The 18,706-nt window shown below is 43.3% G+C and overlaps 2 protein-coding genes across 9 annotated transcripts in view; one reads left to right on the top strand and one right to left on the bottom strand.

The window, feature by feature from the left end:
• Positions 1-18,706, bottom strand: part of LOC128136127 (ceramide transfer protein-like) — a 153,412-nt gene that overhangs the window by 122,550 nt on the left and 12,156 nt on the right. The window lies entirely within an intron of this gene.
• LOC128136130 (uncharacterized) lies at positions 1,460-8,824 on the top strand. Of its 3 annotated transcripts, none has more exons than XR_008233265.1 (2): positions 1,460-1,595; positions 7,240-8,824. XR_008233265.1 is itself a non-coding variant. In XM_052775290.1 (2 exons), the coding sequence occupies exons 1-2, from the start codon at positions 2,448-2,450 to the stop codon at positions 7,426-7,428; spliced, it is 1,293 nt and encodes a 430-aa protein (XP_052631250.1). In that variant the 5' UTR covers positions 1,661-2,447; the 3' UTR covers positions 7,429-8,824. The 3 variants fall into 3 exon arrangements, 2 of the variants coding, with proteins under 2 accessions (XP_052631250.1, XP_052631251.1); XM_052775290.1 differs by lacking the exon at positions 1,460-1,595 and adding an exon at positions 1,661-3,551; XM_052775291.1 differs by lacking the exons at positions 1,460-1,595; positions 7,240-8,824 and adding exons at positions 1,661-3,551; positions 4,305-4,948.

The raw sequence follows: 18,706 nt of genomic DNA, 5'->3' as shown, positions 1-18,706 counted from the left end.
AATACCCTCATTTTAATCTATGTATGCTTTATATTTGCACTTTGTAGAACCAAAGAGAAACAGAGAAAGACAGCAAGGGACCCATGTGAGTCCTGACTGTATTAATTGTTTTTTGTGCTATCAGTTTATTGTTATTTGTAATTTCTGTCTGTTATTATAGGGAAAAGTGTTTTGGGGAACCTTCTCCCTCATCCTGATCCTTTCCACTGGAGGACAGGGAAAAGATTCTCCAGATTTAGCTTGGAATTTGATTCAAGGTTTTATGCACCTCTGGAATAATAACAATCAAGGTGTTTGTACAAAGGAATTCGATTCGGCCTCATTAATCTAAACATCACCAATCTTGTGAAAAAGCTGGTAAACCAAATTGCTCCTGGAACGATGCTTCCAGGGGACCTTTCGCGGCTCTAAAAGCCTCCCTCTGACTATTCAAAGATTTATCTTCTTCCCTGAGGAGGAAACCTTGGATCTTGTGATGTTGTTGTTAAAAGAACATGGGGTACATGGGATGCTGAATCTAACAGATGGAGAATGTTGTCTTGCCATACAGAACGCAACTACCTCCTTAGAAGAAGCGCGAAAGAAGATGAGAGAAGTTACAGACAAGACTGGAGAACTTTTCCAAGCTACGTAACCAAGAGACCATTTAACGGAGGATCATTGCCGACCTCTCTCCTAACATCCTTGGGACTCAGGGGGTGGGGAAAATGGCTTGTTAGCATTGGACTCATGTTATGTGGATTTTTTGTTCTTAATGCTTGGCCTTGCAATTATGCAATGTATGACTACCCTGCTTGCTTTCCTCTACTTCTTCTCTTTCTCTCCTTCTGTCTGACATGTGAAGATTACTACTGTGGAAGTGAGACAAGGGGAGTCAAAAGAATCTCAGTAGACATAATAAAGGGGGATGAGAGATGATGTTTAGCGCTTACATTGTTGAAATTAGCTGAGGTAGAGACAGTCCTCGATAAGAAGAGCTGGTCCCAAGAACCAGCCAATGAGGCAGAGACAGTTCCTGATAAGAAGCAGGAGCTGGCCCCAAGAGCCAGCTAAGACTGGTCTTGCGGCTTGGGTGAATACCAAGAAACCACTGAGCCTGCGCAAGAAAAGAGGTTACTAGTGGTGACAAAGAGGAGTCGTCTATCTTCATCTCTGCGACCGCCAGACGACCACCATAAGGAGGCACTGCGCAAGCGCAGTTGAGAGGAGACTATGGAAATGACCTCTTGGAGCTAATTTTAATATGAAGCGGGGATAGGTCACGCATATGTATAGGCGTATTGTGAATATGTAACACTTGACTGTATAAACTTGAGACAAACTGCCGAGTCGGGCGCGCACGACTTTGGTGGGACTATCCCCTGTGCTGCCCAGCGCTGAATGAACATACCTACTTTACAATCTCGCTGATTGTGGAGTCTGTTTTCCGCATGTCAGTTTGGCGAGCCAGGCAGGAGACTCTCTGCTCGGCTGCGGGACCGACTGCAGAGCGGACGCCCCTAGGCACACCCCGAGCACTTTCCTCGGAGGAGCCTCCGCTGCCAGCCGCTCACCGCGGGAGCAGACAACAACCTCCTGAAGCCGCGGACCAAACGGTATGTGTCTCAGAGGAAGCCTGTAAATTGTACGGGCCGGGGCAGCTGGTAAATCGCAGAGAGACGTCTGGCGTGCAGCGTAGTCCCTGTATGGGAGGAGGGTACCCTGTATGGTAACAAGGGGGGATTTGCTGACCGATAGAGCGGCCGCTAGCGATCTTGGGGGTAGATCGAGCAAATCCGGGGTGACCGCTGCATCCCGGTATCGGGAGCCAGGACGGACCTGTCGATGACTGGTATATAAGAGGCAGGAGAAGGGTAAGCGCACCCCCTCGCAATTGCGCTTGGTTTATGGGGTAAGCGGACCCCCTCACAATTGCGCTTGGTTTATTTTTGCAGCTGCTGAAAGGTTGTCAACTGGAGCGATGATTGTATGATGTGAATGTTTGGAAATTTATGTTAAAGATTTTGTGTGGGTGTGTGGAAATGATATGTTGAAATTTATAGGTGTATGTATGTTTGTTAATGTGTGAATGTCTTTACGTATTAATAGGGGTGATTCCCTGCTTTGTATGTGGGCTTGTAACTGGACTATATAGTAATTAGCATCCGGCTTGGGTTTTGAAGTGTAAATCTTGTGGGAGAAGGTGGTACTGTACATCTAGCAGACGGAAACCAGACTGCCTTGAGTGTTTTCCCCAAATTCCACACTTTTATGATTGGGAAAGAGCTCACTAAGAATCCGAAATAGTGAGATTGGTGCGTAAAGGAAAATTTAATTCCAGAAATTTGGGACGTGTGGGAGGGAAACTGGGGGAAGACTATAAAGAAGTGTAAGGAACGATTTGCATGGAAGCTTATTAAAAGGAGAAGCCAAAATCAAACTTAAGAATCATTAGGAGGAGTATTAAAATGGGAAACAATCAAGGAGGAGTATTGAGGAAGAGTCCTCTGGGTTGTGTAATTGCCCACTGGAAAGATATTGTTGGGACCGGAGGTACGGAAAGTAAAAAGAACCTTATTAAATACTGCAATCAATGGTGGCCGTTGTATAAGTTAGAAGGTGATGCTAAGTGGCCACTTAATGGGTCAATAGATTATAATACTCTATTACAACTAATGCTGTTTTTAAGGAGAGAAGGAAAATGGGATGAGGTTTCGTATGCAGACATGTTTTTCACCCTCCGAAACCATCCGGAGTGGCAAAGGGACTGTGGAATGGTACCCCCACAGGACCCCATGGTGCTTGCACTTGAGCAAGAAAACAACAAGGAGCTTAGAGGTAAACTGAGGCGGTGCTGTTCGGCATGTAGTATTGGACAAAGATGTACAAAGACAAATAAAATTCATCAGGCACCAGAACAAGATCTAATTGATTTGTTTAAGCCTCCCCCTCGACCACAGGAACAGGATGCAGACTCGGATAGAACTCCAACCCCCCCGGACAGCCCTGTATCTTCCCGTACTAGGAAGAAAACTACCTCAACAGCTTTACAAGCACCTCTCCGAGAGGTGGTGGGGCCGGATGGTGGGACGATGTTAATCAAAGTACCCTTTTCTACTGCTGACCTAGGGGAATGGAAAAAGGTTGCAAAAGATTATAGGAGAGATCCGATAAGTGTAACTAAGCATTTCCAATTTATTGTAAAACAGCATAACCCTGATTGGAAAGATATACAGCTATTATTGGAATATATGACTGAGACAGAGAAACAGCTGATTTTAAAAACAGCAGGGAACCTTGCTGAAGATCATTATAAGATTACAGGAGGGGACATTAAGGAATATTTCCCTCTCCAAGACCCAAAGTGGGATGTTAATAGATCTGCACATATGGAAAGATTGCAGGGGTATCAGGAGTGGATTACAAAAGGAATGGAGAGAGCAATCCCCAAAACTATAAATTGGTCAGCTTTATATGCAGTTAAACAGAGTCCTTCCGAGTCTCCATCCGAATTCCTGGATCGATTGAGGGATGTAATGCGCCGCAGCACACCGCTGGATCCTGGGTCAGAGGTAGGAACACAACAATTAGTCTCCCTGGTTTTGGGTCAATCTACAGGGGATATAAGGCGCAAACTTCAGAAATTACGCCCTACAGAGGGTAGGAATTTAGAAATATTGTTGGATGAAGCATGGAGAGTATTTAGTAACAGAGAAGAAGGATATAGGCAAGGGCAAAGGAAATTAATGGCTGTTATCCAGGAAGAAAGAGGAAGAGGGCCTAGACAAGACTTGCCCTGACTGGGCAAGGATCAATGCGCTTTGTGTAAGAAATTCGGTCATTGGAAAAAGGAATGCCCAAGGAACAAGAAGGAGGATCAGAGGGCTCAAACAGGAAGAACGGTAGCCCATGTGAAGGAAGATTGACGGGAACCTGGGGAATCTACCCTAGCGGATCCACTGGTTATAATTAAACTAGGGAAAACACAACAAGAAATAGAATTCTTGGTAGATACGGGGGCAACATACTCGGTTCTGAATCAAGCTTTGATGCCCCTGGGAGATGATTATGTGATGGTGAAAGGAGCGACTGGCCAAAGTGAAAAGGCATATTTTTGTAAACCTTTAGAATATAAATTAGGAAAACAGTGGGGCATTCATAAATTTTTATATATATGCCCAACTCCCCAAAGGCACTTTTGGGAAGGGACTTGTTGGAACAATTGGGGGCAAAAATTGTATTCGAAAAGAGAGAAATTACTCTGGAGGTAAAAGATCAGCAATATATTCAAATATTGAGCCTAACCTTAACCAGTCTCCCCCTAGAAGGAAGCATTAACAAGGACATCTTAAACCAAGTGTACCCAGGGGTATGGGCTACCGATACACCTGGAAGAGCGAAAAGTGCTCCACCTGTTGAAGTTAGGATCAAGGAAGGCCGAAAGCCGGTAAGAATTAAACAATATCCCCTACAGAAGGAAGACAGAGAAGGAATCCGGCCGGTGATAGAAAAATTCTTGCAGTTGGGATTATTAAAAGAGTGTGAGTCTGAATTCAATACCCCTATATTACCTGTTCGGAAGCCCGATGGGTCATATCGGGTGGTCCAAGACTTACGGGCGGTGAATAAGATAACTGAAGATCTTTACCCGGTAGTGGCAAACCCATATACCCTGTTGACCGTATTAACACCTGAATTAACTTGGTTTACTGTCTTAGATTTGAAGGATGCTTTCTTTTGCCTCCCTCTCCATGAAGCCAGCCAAAAATTATTTGCATTTGAATGGGAAAACCCCAAGAGTGGTCGAAAGACCCAGCTCACTTGGACGGTGTTGCCACAAGGATTTAAGAATAGTCCTACCATTTTCGGCAATCAGCTTGCGAAAGACTTGGAATCCTGGGAAACCCCGTCTGAGGAGGGAAAGCTGTTGCAGTATGTGGATGATATCCTGATTGCCACCAAAACAGAGAAAGATTCTATGACATGGACGGTGAGTCTGTTGAATTTCCTGGGACTCCAGGGGTACCGGGTATCCAAGAAAAAGGCACAGGTAACGCAACGCAAAGTGAATTATTTGGGCTATGAAATTAGCGCGGGACAAAGAACTTTGGGACAGGCCCGTAAGGAGGCAATATGTCAAACTCTGAGACCTCAGACAGTAAAAGAGTTACGGACTTTTCTGGGAATGACGGGGTGGTGCCGATTGTGGATCTATAATTATGGATTGCTTGTTAAACCACTGTATGCGTTGACAGCCACTGAGCAGAAACACCTTGAATGGAACAAGGAGACCAAACGAGCCTTTGAGCTACTGAAAAAGGCTTTGATGTCGGCCCCAGCCTTAGGACTCCCAGATGTAAGCCGTTTCTTCTTTACTCCCACGAGAAGCAGGGCATTGCCCTGGGAATATTAGCACAAAACCTGGGTCCGTATCGATGGGCAGTTGCCTACCTCTCTAAGCAGTTAGACACGACTGCAAAAGGTTGGCCTGGATGCCTGCGGGCGGTTGCGGCTGTGATATTGAATATACAGGAAGCCCGAAAGTTTACTCTGGGCCAGAAAATGACTGTTTTGGTGTCTCACACAGTATCAGCAGTACTGGAAGCGAAAGGTGGACATTGGCTCTCTCCGCAAAGATTCCTGAGATATCAAGCTATATTGGTAGAGCAGGATGATGTGGAGATTGTAGTCACTAACATTGTCAACCCAGCTTCTTTTCTCAGCGGGAACACAGGAGAACCGGTACATCATGACTACCTGGAAACCATCGAAGCAACATACGCCAGTCGCCCAGACCGGAAAGACAGCCCCATGGAAAACGGGGAAACTCGGTTCACAGACGGAAGCAGTTACGTCCTAAATAATAATCGACATGCGGGATATGCCATCACCACCAGCCAAGAGGTAATAGAATCAGGGGCTTTGCCCATGAACACCTCCGCACAGAAGGCAGAAATAATTGCTCTAACCCGCGCCCTGGAATTGGCCCAGGGCAAAGTTGTGAACATTTATACAGACTCAAAATATGCCTTTGGAGTTATACACGCACATGGAGCAATTTGGAAGGAGAGAGGACTATTGAGTTCTCAAGGGAAAAATATCAAACACGCAGAAGAAATTCTGAAGTTACTGGAAGCTGTCCAGCTCCCTAAGAAAGTAGCAATTATGCATATTAAGGCACACCAGAAAGTGAGCTCAGATTTGGAAAAAGGGAATGAGCTGGCGGACAGAGAGGCAAAACAAGTGGCCAAAACAAAGGTAAAAACAGAAGGGGCCTTAATTCCTGATAGGCAGATTTCCCTAGAAGGTAAGCCAGAATACACCAAGGAAGATCAGAAGCTCATTACAGATTTAGAAGGGTCATATAACGAAGAGGGGTGGGCTCATACCCCACAAGGAAAGCTAATCGTTCCCTCTTGCTTATTATGGCATTTGATACGGGAGGAACATAGGAAAAGACATTGGGGAACAGAGGCTCTGTATAATCATTTGATAAGAGAAATTGTGGCTAGAAATTTATACACCACGGTGAGACAGGTGACTCAACAGTGTGATCTTTGCCTCCAGACTAATCCTAAGAATACCCCAAAGCCGGAAATGGGCCAGATTGGAAAAGGCAATGGGCCTGGACAACAATGGCAAATTGATTTTACAGAACTTCCAAGAAAAGGGGGGTATCGATATTTATTGGTATTAACTGATACCTTTTCAGGTTGGCCAGAAGCATTCCCAACAAGAACGGCTAAAGCTCGGGAGGTAACTAAAATACTGGTACAAGAGATAATACCACGTTTTGGGGTTCCAGCAACCATATCCTCTGACAGAGGACCACATTTTGTCTCAAAAATAGTACAACAAATTAGCCGCCATTTGGGTATAGATTGGCAGCTTCATACTCCATATCACCCCCAGTCGAGTGGTCAAGTGGAAAAAATGAACCACTTAATCAAACAGCAAATTGTGAAATTAGGACAAGAAGCAAATTTGACATGGCCTCAGTCTCTCCCTTTAGCCCTTCTGCGTATACGAACAAGACCAAGGGCGAAAGAAGGACTGAGCCCCTTTGAAATTCTGTATGGACAACCCTATGGGATACAGAGAGGGGTGTCTGTACAAGCGGGGGATGAAATTATGACTTCTTACATGGTAGCATTAGGTAAGCAACTTAATAAAATCAGGAAGCATGTGGTAGGGACTCAAGGGAGAGGTTTGGATGGGCCTGTACATAATATACAACCAGGAGATTATGTGTATATAAAGTCTCTTACAGAAAAAACTCTGGAGCCACAGTGGGAAGGACCATTTCAAGCGTTACTTACCTCCTTCACCGCGATTAGGATCAAGGAACAGAGCGCCTGGATCCATCACACTAGGGTGAAGAAGGCACCCAAAGGACAATGGACTTCACAAGAAAAGGGACCTTTGAAGCTCAAATTTGTAAAACATTGATTGTCATGCTCCTGAGTTGGACCTTGCCCAAGGGGCAGGCTTGGGATCGAAATACTTATTTAAATATGACAGAGAGTATCTCGAAAGTACTAAATTTATCAGATTGTTGGGTATGTAATCCCCTTCCTCGGGGGAACATGGAACTCCCCTTTTTAGGAGTCCCAACCACAAATTGGACATCTCTTATTAAAGACGGGCCAGACAGGAATGGATCATGCCTTTATGGAAAGGGAAATACCCAGCGGGGACCCAGCTTTGATCTGGAGGTACCTGACCCTAAAGAGGTCTTAATTACTGGCCGTTGCTTAAATATTACTGATAATATTTGGGGAGACATGGATAATTGTAGCCTTGTGGAAAATCTGGGAACTTTTGATAAAGGAAAATTAGAACATCTTGGACTGAACTTAACTATCAGTTTCTATTATATCCGGAAACCAAAGAGGGGGCCAGGAAAGAAGGGGCGAGAACAAGACAGAAGGGAGCTGCATCTCGGTCCAAGATGCAACATAGGGCCCGGATACTGGTGGCTCTGTGGGGATGGCAGGGCCAGAAAGAGTTTACCCCAGAACTGGAAGAGACACTGTGTTCGGGGGGTACCTTGCACCTCAGATCAGTATATTCGAGGGAGCTTCGCCTCCCCGAGGGTTTTTGAGAACACCTTGGCTCCGTGTAAAACGGACTGAAAACCCACTAATTATTCGAGGTACTAGGTACCATAGTGTTGTCCGATGGTTAATCCCCTCTTTAGGGGTAAGTGAGTTGGAGAAAGCTATCGTGAATATATCTGCTACATTAGAGGTTATAGAAAATGCTACAATTGATGCAATTCGAGGGCTGCAACTGGAAATACAATCCCTAAGTAAAGTAGTACTCCAAAATAGAATGGGATTGGACATGCTTTTAGCAAAAGAAGGGGGCTTATGTGTAGTTATAAACCAAACTTGCTGTACCTATATCAATCGAAACCAACGAATTGAAACAGATCTTGAAGAGATATGGGAAAAGACTAAAATACTACATGAAGCTTCCCAAGATGACACTTCTTGGGGCTTGACAGGCATATTAGAAAAATTAACCTCCTGGTTGCCAAATTTGGCATGGTTGAAGCAATTGTTTGTCACTATAATAATCATCATTCTCTTGTCTGTGGTCCTTTGCATAGTGGTTCGATGTGGCTTTTTGTGCTGTAAGAGTACAGGAGACTCTTACAGTGAATGGAAAAAGAATCAGTTACGACAAAAACTCGAGACCAACAAATACTTTGAGAGGATACTAGATAGGGAAACAATGTATTAGAAGTACTAGGATTAGATATAGTAAAAGAATTTACTATTTTCTAGAAAAGGGGGGACTGAGACAAGGGGAGTCAAAAGAATCTCAATAGACATAATAAAGGGGGATGAGAGATGATGTTTAGCGCTTACATTGTTGAAATTAGCTGAGGCAGAAACAGTCCTTGATAAGAAGAGCTGGTCCCAAGGACAAGCCAATGAGGTAGAGACAGTTCCTGATAAGAAGCAGGAGCAGGCCCCAAGAGCCAGCTAAGACTGGTCTTGCGGCTTGGGTGAATACCAAGAAACCACTGAGCCTGCGCAAGAAAAGAGGTTACTAGCGGTGACGGAGTCATCTATCTTCATCTCTGCGACCGCCAGACGACCACCATAAGGAGGCACTGCGCAAGCGCAGTTGAGAGGAGACTATGGAAATGACCTCTTGGAGCTAATTTTAATATGAAGCGGGGATAGGTCACGCATATGTATAGGCGTATTGTGAATATGTAACACTTGACTGTATAAACTTGAGACAAACTGCCGAGTCGGGCGCGCACGACTTTGGTGGGACTACCCCCCGTGCTGCCCAGCGCTGAATGAACATACCTACTTTACAATCTCGCTGATTGTGGAGTCTGTTTTCCGCACGTCAATAGTATCAAGTCATGCTGTATTAGTTTATATGCGAACACACCTCTGATGCATGCTATTCCCAACTGCCCACTGAAAAACCAAGGATTTGCGATAGTAAAATCTACAATATAACAAATGTGCACTTGAAATATCAGCTAAACTTTGATCAAAGACATGGAATGGCACTGTGGTATTAGAAGAAATAAGGGCAAGACTGAAATAGTTGTAAAACAGCATGTGCACACAGCCACTGCCTGAAGTGATCTACCATTGACTGTGGATACCCTATGTAAAAGCTCCATGGATTAGGGAAGGGGTGTGAACAGATTTAGATATACACTGTGAGAAATGATGATATAACCAATGGGCCTGTCTTGTTTGAACACAGTCTGAAGAACCCTAAGCTTTATTAAAATCATAACTTGTTGTCCCAGTTTCAGCTGGGATAGAGTTAATTGTCTTCCTAGTAGCTGGCATAGTGTTGTGTTTTTGAGTTCAGTATGAGAAGAATGTTGATAACACTGATGTTTTCAGTTGTTGCTAAGTAGCATTTAGACTAAGTCAAGGATTTTTCAGCTTCTCATGCCCAGCCAGCAAGAAGGCTGGAGGGGCACAAGAAGTTGGGAGGGGACACAGCCAGGACAGCTGACCCAAAGTGGCCAAAGGAATATTCCATACCATGTGACATCATGCCCAGTATATAAACTGGGGGGAGTGGGGGTGGGGGGGTGTCAATGCTCAGGAACTAACTGGGCATCAGTCAGCAAGTGGTAAGCAATTGCATTGTGCATCACTTGTTTTGTATATTACAATCCTTTTATTATTATTATTATTATTGTAATTTTATTATTGTTGTTATCATTATTATTTTCTTCCTTTCTTATTAAACTGTTCTTATCTCTTGTGTTTAGTTGTCATGGTTTAACCCCAGCCAGGAACTAACCACCACACAGCCACTCACTCACTCCTCCCCACCCAGTGGGATAGGGGAGAGAATCGGAAGGAAAAAGGTCAAACTCGAGGGCTGAAATAAAGACAATTTAATAGTTAAAGCAAAAGCCACACACCCAAGCAAAGCAAAACAAGGAATTCATTCATTACTTCCCCTCAGCAGGCGGGTGTTCAGCCATCTCCAGGAAAGCACGGGTCCATCACACATAACAGTTACTTGGGAAGACAAATGCCATAACTCCGAACGTCCCCCTCTTCCTTCTCCTTCCCCCAGCTTTATATACTGAGCATGACGTCATATGGTCTGGAATATCCCTTTGGTCAGTTGGGGTCAGCTGTCCCAGCTGTGTCCCCTCCCAACTTCTTGCGCACCCCCAGCCTACTCACTAGTGGGGTGGTGTGAGAAGCAGAAAAGGCCTTGACTCTGTGTAAGCACTGCTCAGCAGTAACTAAAAATATCTCTGCATTATCAACACTGTTTCCAGCACAAATATAAAATATAGCCCCATACTAGCTACTATGAAGAAAATTAACTCTATCCAGCCAAAACCAGCACATTAGTGCTAGCTATCAGTTAATGACTCCAGGATGAGATATATTGGAAATGGAAGCATACATGCTGTCACCTTGGTGGGAATTAAACCAGATAACTGAGTCCCCTGCAGAAAAATGCAAATTATGCTTCTCGGGTATCCATTAGGAGCAAAATATTTTCAATATCCACCAACATCATACATTAGCCATGGGAAAAAAAAAAATCAGAATTATACCACCTGGAAAAACATCAGCTTAGAATTAATATGAAATCACTAAGTTAAACTCATTAGGAATCCTGTCATATACAGGAAGAAGTTAGTTATTAATCAGGCAGGAAGCAAGGCAACTTCATATCAACTTTAGAGAATGCAGAAACCCCATGTATCACTTTTTTTAGTTTTAAGAGGACAGTCAAATACAGGAACAGGAATCACATACACTGCTGCACCCCTAAAATCACTATTTGCATACTGATTAGCTGTCTTTTTGTTATATCTCATACTGTGTACTGCAGTATGCCATAGAAGATCCAAAAGCTGTACATACACCAACAGTCCAATACGGATTTCACAAGAAAACCATGAGGCAACACCCAGACAGGATACTCTACCCTAACAGCAAAGCCATGCTTTGCAGCAGTACTGTTGAGCTGTCAGAGAGAGTACAGCACTCTGGACTCAGACTCACAGTGATGGGAATGGAGAGTTCCCATCCTATGAAAGCAGGGGAGCCACAGCTAGAGCAGAGGCCTGCCATACCCATGAAAGCAGCACACTAAGCAGACTTTAAGATTAGCTTGCTTTGAATCCAAACATAAGCAACTTAATACAACTGTATAAGCATTTCTATAAATACAGTACTACCATTACTAACAACATGCCACAAGCCTTATGCTAACTATGCAAGGCCCCAGTGCTGATCTGTAAGGCTCATTATAAACTTGTTATGAAAACTGGCTCAGTGAACTAGAGCTTGGTACCAGGTGTCTCTCATTATGACATGAAATTTAAGCATGAGTGTATTGGGTTTGCATGGCAAGGTTTTGGTAGCTGGGGGGGCTACAGGGGTGACTTCTGTGTGAAGCTGCTAGAAGCTTCCCCCCGTCCAATAGAGCTGATGCCAGACAGCTCCAAGACAGACATGCCACCAGCCAAGGCCAAGCCAATCAGCAACGCTGGTAGCGCCTCTATGATAACATTTAAGAAGGGGAAAAAGTTGTTGCGCAACAGAAATTTCAGACAGAGAGAAGAGTGAGAATATGGGAGAAAAACAACTCTGCAGACACCAAGGTCAGTGAAGAAGGAGGGGGAGGAGGTGCTCCGGGTATCAGAGACTCCCCCAAAGCCTGTGGTGAAAACCATGGTGATGCAGGCTGCCCCCCTGCAGCTTATGGAGGTCCATGGTGGAGCAGATATCCACCTGCAGCCTATGGAGGACCCCACACTGGAGCAGGTGGACGCCCAAAGGAGGCTGTGACCCTGTGGGAAGCTCACACTGGAGCAGGCTCCTGACAGGACCTGTGGAGAGAGGAGCCCATGCTGGAACATGTTTGCTGGCAGGACTTGTGACTCCACAGGGGACCCACACTGGAGCAGTCCATTCCTGAAGGACTGCACCCTGTGGAAGGGACCCATGCTGGAGCAGTTCATTAAGAACTGCAGCCCGTGGGAAGGGCTCACATTGGAGAAGTTCATGGAGGACTGTCTCCCATGGGAGGGACCCCACACTGGAGCAGAAGAGTGCAAGGAGTCCTCCCCCCTGAGGAGGAAGGAGCAGCAGAAACAATGTGTGATGAACTGACTGCATCCCCCATTCCCCATCCCCCTGTGCCACTTGGGGGGAGGAGGTAGAGAACTCAGGAGTAAAGTTGTGGCCAGGAAGAATGGGGGGGTGGGGGGAAGGTGTTGTAAGATTTAGTTTTATTTCTCATTACCCTACTCTGATTGGATTAGTAACAAATTAAATTAATTTTCCTCAAGTTGAGTCTGTTTTGTCCATGATGGTAATTGGGAAGTGATCTGTCCCTGTCCTTATCTTGACCCACAAGGCTTTTGTTATATTTTCTCTCCCCTGTCCAGCTGAGGGGGGGGAATGATAAAGCAGCTTTGGTGGGCACCTGGCATCCAGCCAGGGTCAACCCACCACAATGAGATAACGAAGGCCTTGAAAATATGGACACAGGCTAAAAGCAAAAGCCCCAGAACCAGAACCAACTCCTTAATGGTAAATTACTGGTCAGTGAAAAAGTGCAGCCTCCAGAGCTGGGAAGACTGCTTTTGCTCTAAGCAGCAGCAGCTACACAAGGGGCAGAAAAAAACCCCAAAAACCAAAACAGCTGAGCAACAGGGCAATGCACCTGCTGCAGCCTGGGAAAGTAACAGCCCCCCCCCCCCCCATCACATAGGATGTAGTCCAGGAGGAGGAGCCAAGGATTAAAAATCACCTAGAAAATCATTTTGTAAAAGATGGTTATAAAAGATCCCAAATTGGGGCAGGGTTGGCAGAAGATGCCTATTTCAATTCTGCCCCTGTCCTGTTGGCTGTGTCCCACCCCCACCCTCCATTAAGGAGCTCTCTCCAGTCAGGTCACCTTGACCTCAGCAACTAGGACCATCAAGAACAAAGATATCAAACTAGATATATGGCATTAGCTCCATGGTACTGCATACTTGCAGCTAATTTAGGATATAAGTGTTAAAGACTTGACTGCATTGAATACATAATGATAATGGTTAGTGTGTAAGAACCAATGTATAGTGATAATTAACAACATATAAGAGCTAATTATAAGCACAAGGTATGTTGCTAACAAATGTCAGCCTAAAAGCTTTCATTCTAAAGTTTAAAATTGACCTGATGTCAGTCTAAACTCTCTCATCACAACTATCTCCAATTCCTTGAGAGATATATATAAAAAATTCTATTTGTGTACATATATATCTATATATGCACACATATTTAGTTGTGAAACAACTTTTCTCCTGCAACTTAAAGTTTTAAGAATATATTAGACACTAGTCACAATGCAATCTGGATTCTTAAGTGTCTGGAGACATGGGGTAGCAAATTCTCTTCAACTGGTCCTCTTAACTGGGGAATGGTAGACTTCAACTGAGTGGAAAGACATGCCAAACAGACTAAGAAGTGGCTGAAGCCTGCCAGAAGATTTGATCTAAACCACATTGATTAGAATTCATGAGGAACACAGCAAAAGCAGCAAATGAAGTTTATGTCTAAAGGAGGTGGCAAAAAGATGAACTCTGAGAAGCAGAAACAACACTAAAGAAGTCATCTGTGAAGAACTACTGTGTGTATGAACAGAAGCAAAAGGCTGATGAGTTAGCAACTTTAGGATGCAGCAAAATAGGAGATGGCCTGGTGCAGCTGCATGTTAGTAGATATTTGTGGCAATACACTCTCCCCAGCAGGAAACAAAACTTCTCCAGGCAGGGAGAAGAGGGGAAAAAAACCTAAACCCTAGAAGCCACAGGTTGAAATTTGAACTGGCCAATCAAGACATGCCAGGTACACTGAGGTGACCTTTTTGGCCAATAGGGATTAAAATGACCACAAATCAGATTCGACAAGGGTATAAACAGGGTCCCGCCAGAGGACATGTTGGAATCAGTCCTCCTCAGAGCAGGTCTGCAGTCGGGGACTCTCCCTTGGGTCAGGGCACCACCCGAGGTAACTCCTCAAGGGAGAGAGCCCTCAGCTTTTAGGTGAGTGATATGTGCATTTTGAGCCATCACTTTTAAGGATTCTTAAGTCGGCTGTGTAGTACTAATTCTCCTTACATCATTGAGCCTGTGGTTTATAAAATGTTACCGGAGTTCTAAATAACTTTTTACTGAAGAATAAATCTGAGCTTTAACATCTGTTGGATTTGGTTGTGCGTGCATCCGTAACAATATTAAAAAGAGTATTCTGACCCTTTTACTTAGCATTCCAGGAACGCATATCAGAAAGTGAGGTCTGGTATTACACAAATTCTCAGTAGAGATGTTAAAAGTGTCATTAATGGCTATCACAATACAGATCTTATAATCAACAGCAGGTTGCCTAGCAGGACTGTTGAGCAACACTACAACCCTGGAGGGGGGTGACATACAAATGAACCATATCCACTAACAATAAATCAATCTTAGGAAGATTCATAGAAATTCAGATTGAACAAGAATAAGGATTGCAAATATCACAGAAAAAATTGCTGAGGTATATAACCATAGCTTTAACACCAAATGCAAACACTGGAATTATTTAAGGCTTGGTATAGCATCTGAGAGAAGTGTTCCACAGCATGAAAATGCTCAGATGTAACTCATGAGCAGGAATTATGATCCTGAAGTAGATGTCAAATCATGAACACTGTTAAAACTTAATTCTTTTAATAAAAAAGTCAAGTGGGGGAATGATATCCTAATTGAAAATAAAAAGTTGACAAAAATACTGTTGGATTACAGCCCTAATTTCAAGTGTATAGTAACATATGGTTATATTCAAGTACTAAAGCTGAATTCTTCAGCAATATTAAGTAATCCCAAAATATTTGGTTATTTAATACACATTACTGATTTTTTTTTTCCACATCTTGTTCATATTATGACAATGAATTCCATAATGATTAACCATCTCAAGCTGATCTGAATGCATATTTTTCTACTTCTGACTTAATTTCCTCAATACGTACTAAGGAAGAAATCTTCCATTTCTCCACCCAGCCAAATAATTGCTTTTTGCTTGCCAAGGATAGTAGCGCTCTATAGCACTTTAATAAATACAGGACAACATTCTGACATTTTCACTTTGAACATCAACTCATCCATTTCTGGTTCAGATAACTCAAAGACTGTAAGATTAATATACAAATTTGTACAGAGGATGTGAATGCTAAAAATAATTGTCCAGGAGTATCCCATGTTCCAAGCAACTTCTGCCTGCCTCACCAACACCAGCCCCATCTCATTATCTCCTAGGCATCAACTCTTTCTCTCTCTCACCCTTCTGTTGATCTTTGGCATTTTCCTCTCCAGAATACAATCACCTCAGTCCTTTCACATATGAGTAAGCATTCCTGACCACACTTGCCTCTGTAGGGTTGTTGTCACACCATGAAGCCGCTAGCTCACTCCCCCCCCCCCCCCCATATAAAGAAAAGCTCATGGGTCAAGACAAGGACAGGGAGGGATCACTCGCCACTTATGGTCACGGGCAAAAGACAGGCTCAACTTGGGGAAGAAACAAAAGCAATTTAATTTACTACAAATCAAATCAAAACAAGGATATTAGGAAGTAAAACCAAACCTTAGAACACCTTCCCCCCACCCCTCCCTCCTTCCCAGCTCAACTCCACTCCCGGTTCTCTCTACCTCCTCCCACTGGCAGCACAGAAGAACAGGGGATGGGGGTTGGGGTCAGTTCATCACACATTCTCTCTGCTGCTCCTTCCTCCCCAGGGGGAGGACTCCTCACTCGTCCCCTGCTCCAGTGTGGGGTCCCTCCCACAGGAGACAGTCCTTCACAAACTTCTCTGGCATGGGTCCTTTCTGCAGGCCGATCTTCAGTCACAGACTGCTCCAGCACAGGCTTTCCCCTGGAGTCATGGCCATCTTCGGGAGCATCCAACTGCTCTGGCATGGGCTCCGCCATGGGCTGCAAGTGGGCATCTGCTCCACTGTTCACCTCCATGGGCTACAGGGGGACAGGCTGCTGTCTCACCACAGGCTGCAGGGACATCACCTCCTCAGGCACACCTCCTCCCCCTCCTTCCTCACCGACCTTGGTGTCTGCATAAGCTTTTCTATCACATTCCAATCACTTCCCCCACTGTAGGTTCCCCTTCTTAAATATGTTATCCCAGAGGCACTACCATCATCACTGATTGGGTCGGCCTTGGCCAGAGGCAGGTCCAACTTGGAGCCAGGGGAGCTTCTAGCAGCTTCTCACAGGAGCCACCCCTGCAGCCCCTCCCCCACTACCAAAAACCCCACCACACAAACCCAAAACAGCTGTCTAGAATCTCCATTCAGATTTCTCTCCCATTTAGCCAAGATTTTCCACCAATCTGGATGTAACTATTTGATTATTTAAGGCACACACCAAAGCCTAAAAGTACTAATTGCCTTGTGTCCTAAATGAACCCCTATCCAGTTAGGGCTTGTATTCTATGTCTTCATTTATTCAAGCCATCTTTTTAGTAGCAATTAAGGCCAAGGAAGCACATTATCAAGTTACAGAAAATTAATTAATTAAATGCTCATCACTTCATACTAAAACAGATTGTTTTCCAACCTTAGACAGTTGGAAACAATATTTCCCCATGCAATTAGCAATTATTACAAATTTACTGCTATGGTATTTCTGCCCAGGGCATGGATTTATAGCTTAGCTTTTTTAATAAAAGCTTTCACCAACTAAAAGCTAACAGTTCCCATTCAACTTAACTAGCAGCTGACAGAATAAAACCTATCAGTAGATAAAAGTCACAATGACATCATCCTTTTGTGATAAGCAGGTCTGTTAGCAAGATCAAAGTTCAGAGCAGTAGCTAGAAAAAGCTAATACAAAGATTACCCACATTAATCCTCCAAGCAGGTCCACTTCTATACACTACCACTCCAACTGCTTCTGAAATTCTTTTAAATTGTATAAAATATAAAATGTAACAGTAAGACACCAATGTACTATTAACATCATGGTGAATCTTTGAAAATCTATTTTGCAAGACATGATTCTTCATGCTAAAAGTGCTTTAAACAATACTACTAAGAATATGTTTAGCACTGACATTCCCTTCAATTAAAAATAAATACACATCTTTAAAACTTAAATATTTGTAGAGTTTAAAATTTCTGTGAAAAAAGCTCTCACAGGAAGCTTCTGTATCTGTTTAAATTGACAAATGTATGAAGCATGTTAACTTGTCAATCTATTTTTAAAGATGTCAATCTGTACTTCTTCTCACAAGTGCCCAATTATTCATGGCGGCCAGCATCATACTATAAATAAACCAGAAATACTGCTAGACAGAGGAAGGAGGGTTGTTCAACTAATAGTATCTTTAAAAAAGTGGGGAAAGTTTTTTATTATTAGCAGCTGATTACTGGAAAGAACTGTCTCATTCTTTCTTCAGACTATGGTGTAAGAAAATGAGAAGGTCAAAATTGGAAACTACCAGTTTAGCTCTTTCAGGTATAGTGTTCTTGTTCTTTTGGTAAACCAGAACTAAAACATGTTTATTCCAGCCCTAATTTATAACATGAATATTTATTAAATTCTTCACAATAGCAATTTATTGTTATTTAGAAAAATAAGTTCAGACAATTCACTAGGTTGTCTGTCTCAGGCAGACTTCAGTTTTCTATCTTCTTGTCTGTCCCAAGCTCCAGATATCCACAAGCAATAGATACTCAAGAAACCCACCCTTTCAGAAGTCCATTCTGAAGGGGAATGGCTTGCAACTTGCATATTAATATAACACATCATTACTGCCTTCATTAAGCAACGGTTCTCTCCTATTACTGTTTCTGGAAACAAACTAGTTTACTAAAAATATCTCCATTATGCAAACTGTATTCATTACTCAATCCTAGTCCAGGCATTTCGACAGAACTGTCTAAATGTCTCTTTACAACACAATAACAACAAAATGTTCTAAAAAAGACTAATATCAATAGTATATTTCCATTAAGATTTTTACATGAGTATGCATCATCGCAGTATAACCAAAACCAAGGAAAGTCATTGCATCTTGTTTAAGCTACCAAATTAGAAATCAAAAAGTTTTTCTACATCAGCAATACAGAAAGTAAAATGAAAACCAACTACTGGATTAAAGCAACATGGCAGGTATGAATCCTATCTGAATAAAAGCTCAAAATTAA

The sequence above is a fragment of the Harpia harpyja genome, chromosome W, assembly GCF_026419915.1.
Source record: "Harpia harpyja isolate bHarHar1 chromosome W, bHarHar1 primary haplotype, whole genome shotgun sequence".
Classification (NCBI taxonomy): domain Eukaryota; kingdom Metazoa; phylum Chordata; class Aves; order Accipitriformes; family Accipitridae; genus Harpia; species Harpia harpyja.
This window is presented reverse-complemented; position numbering and strand designations above follow the sequence as displayed.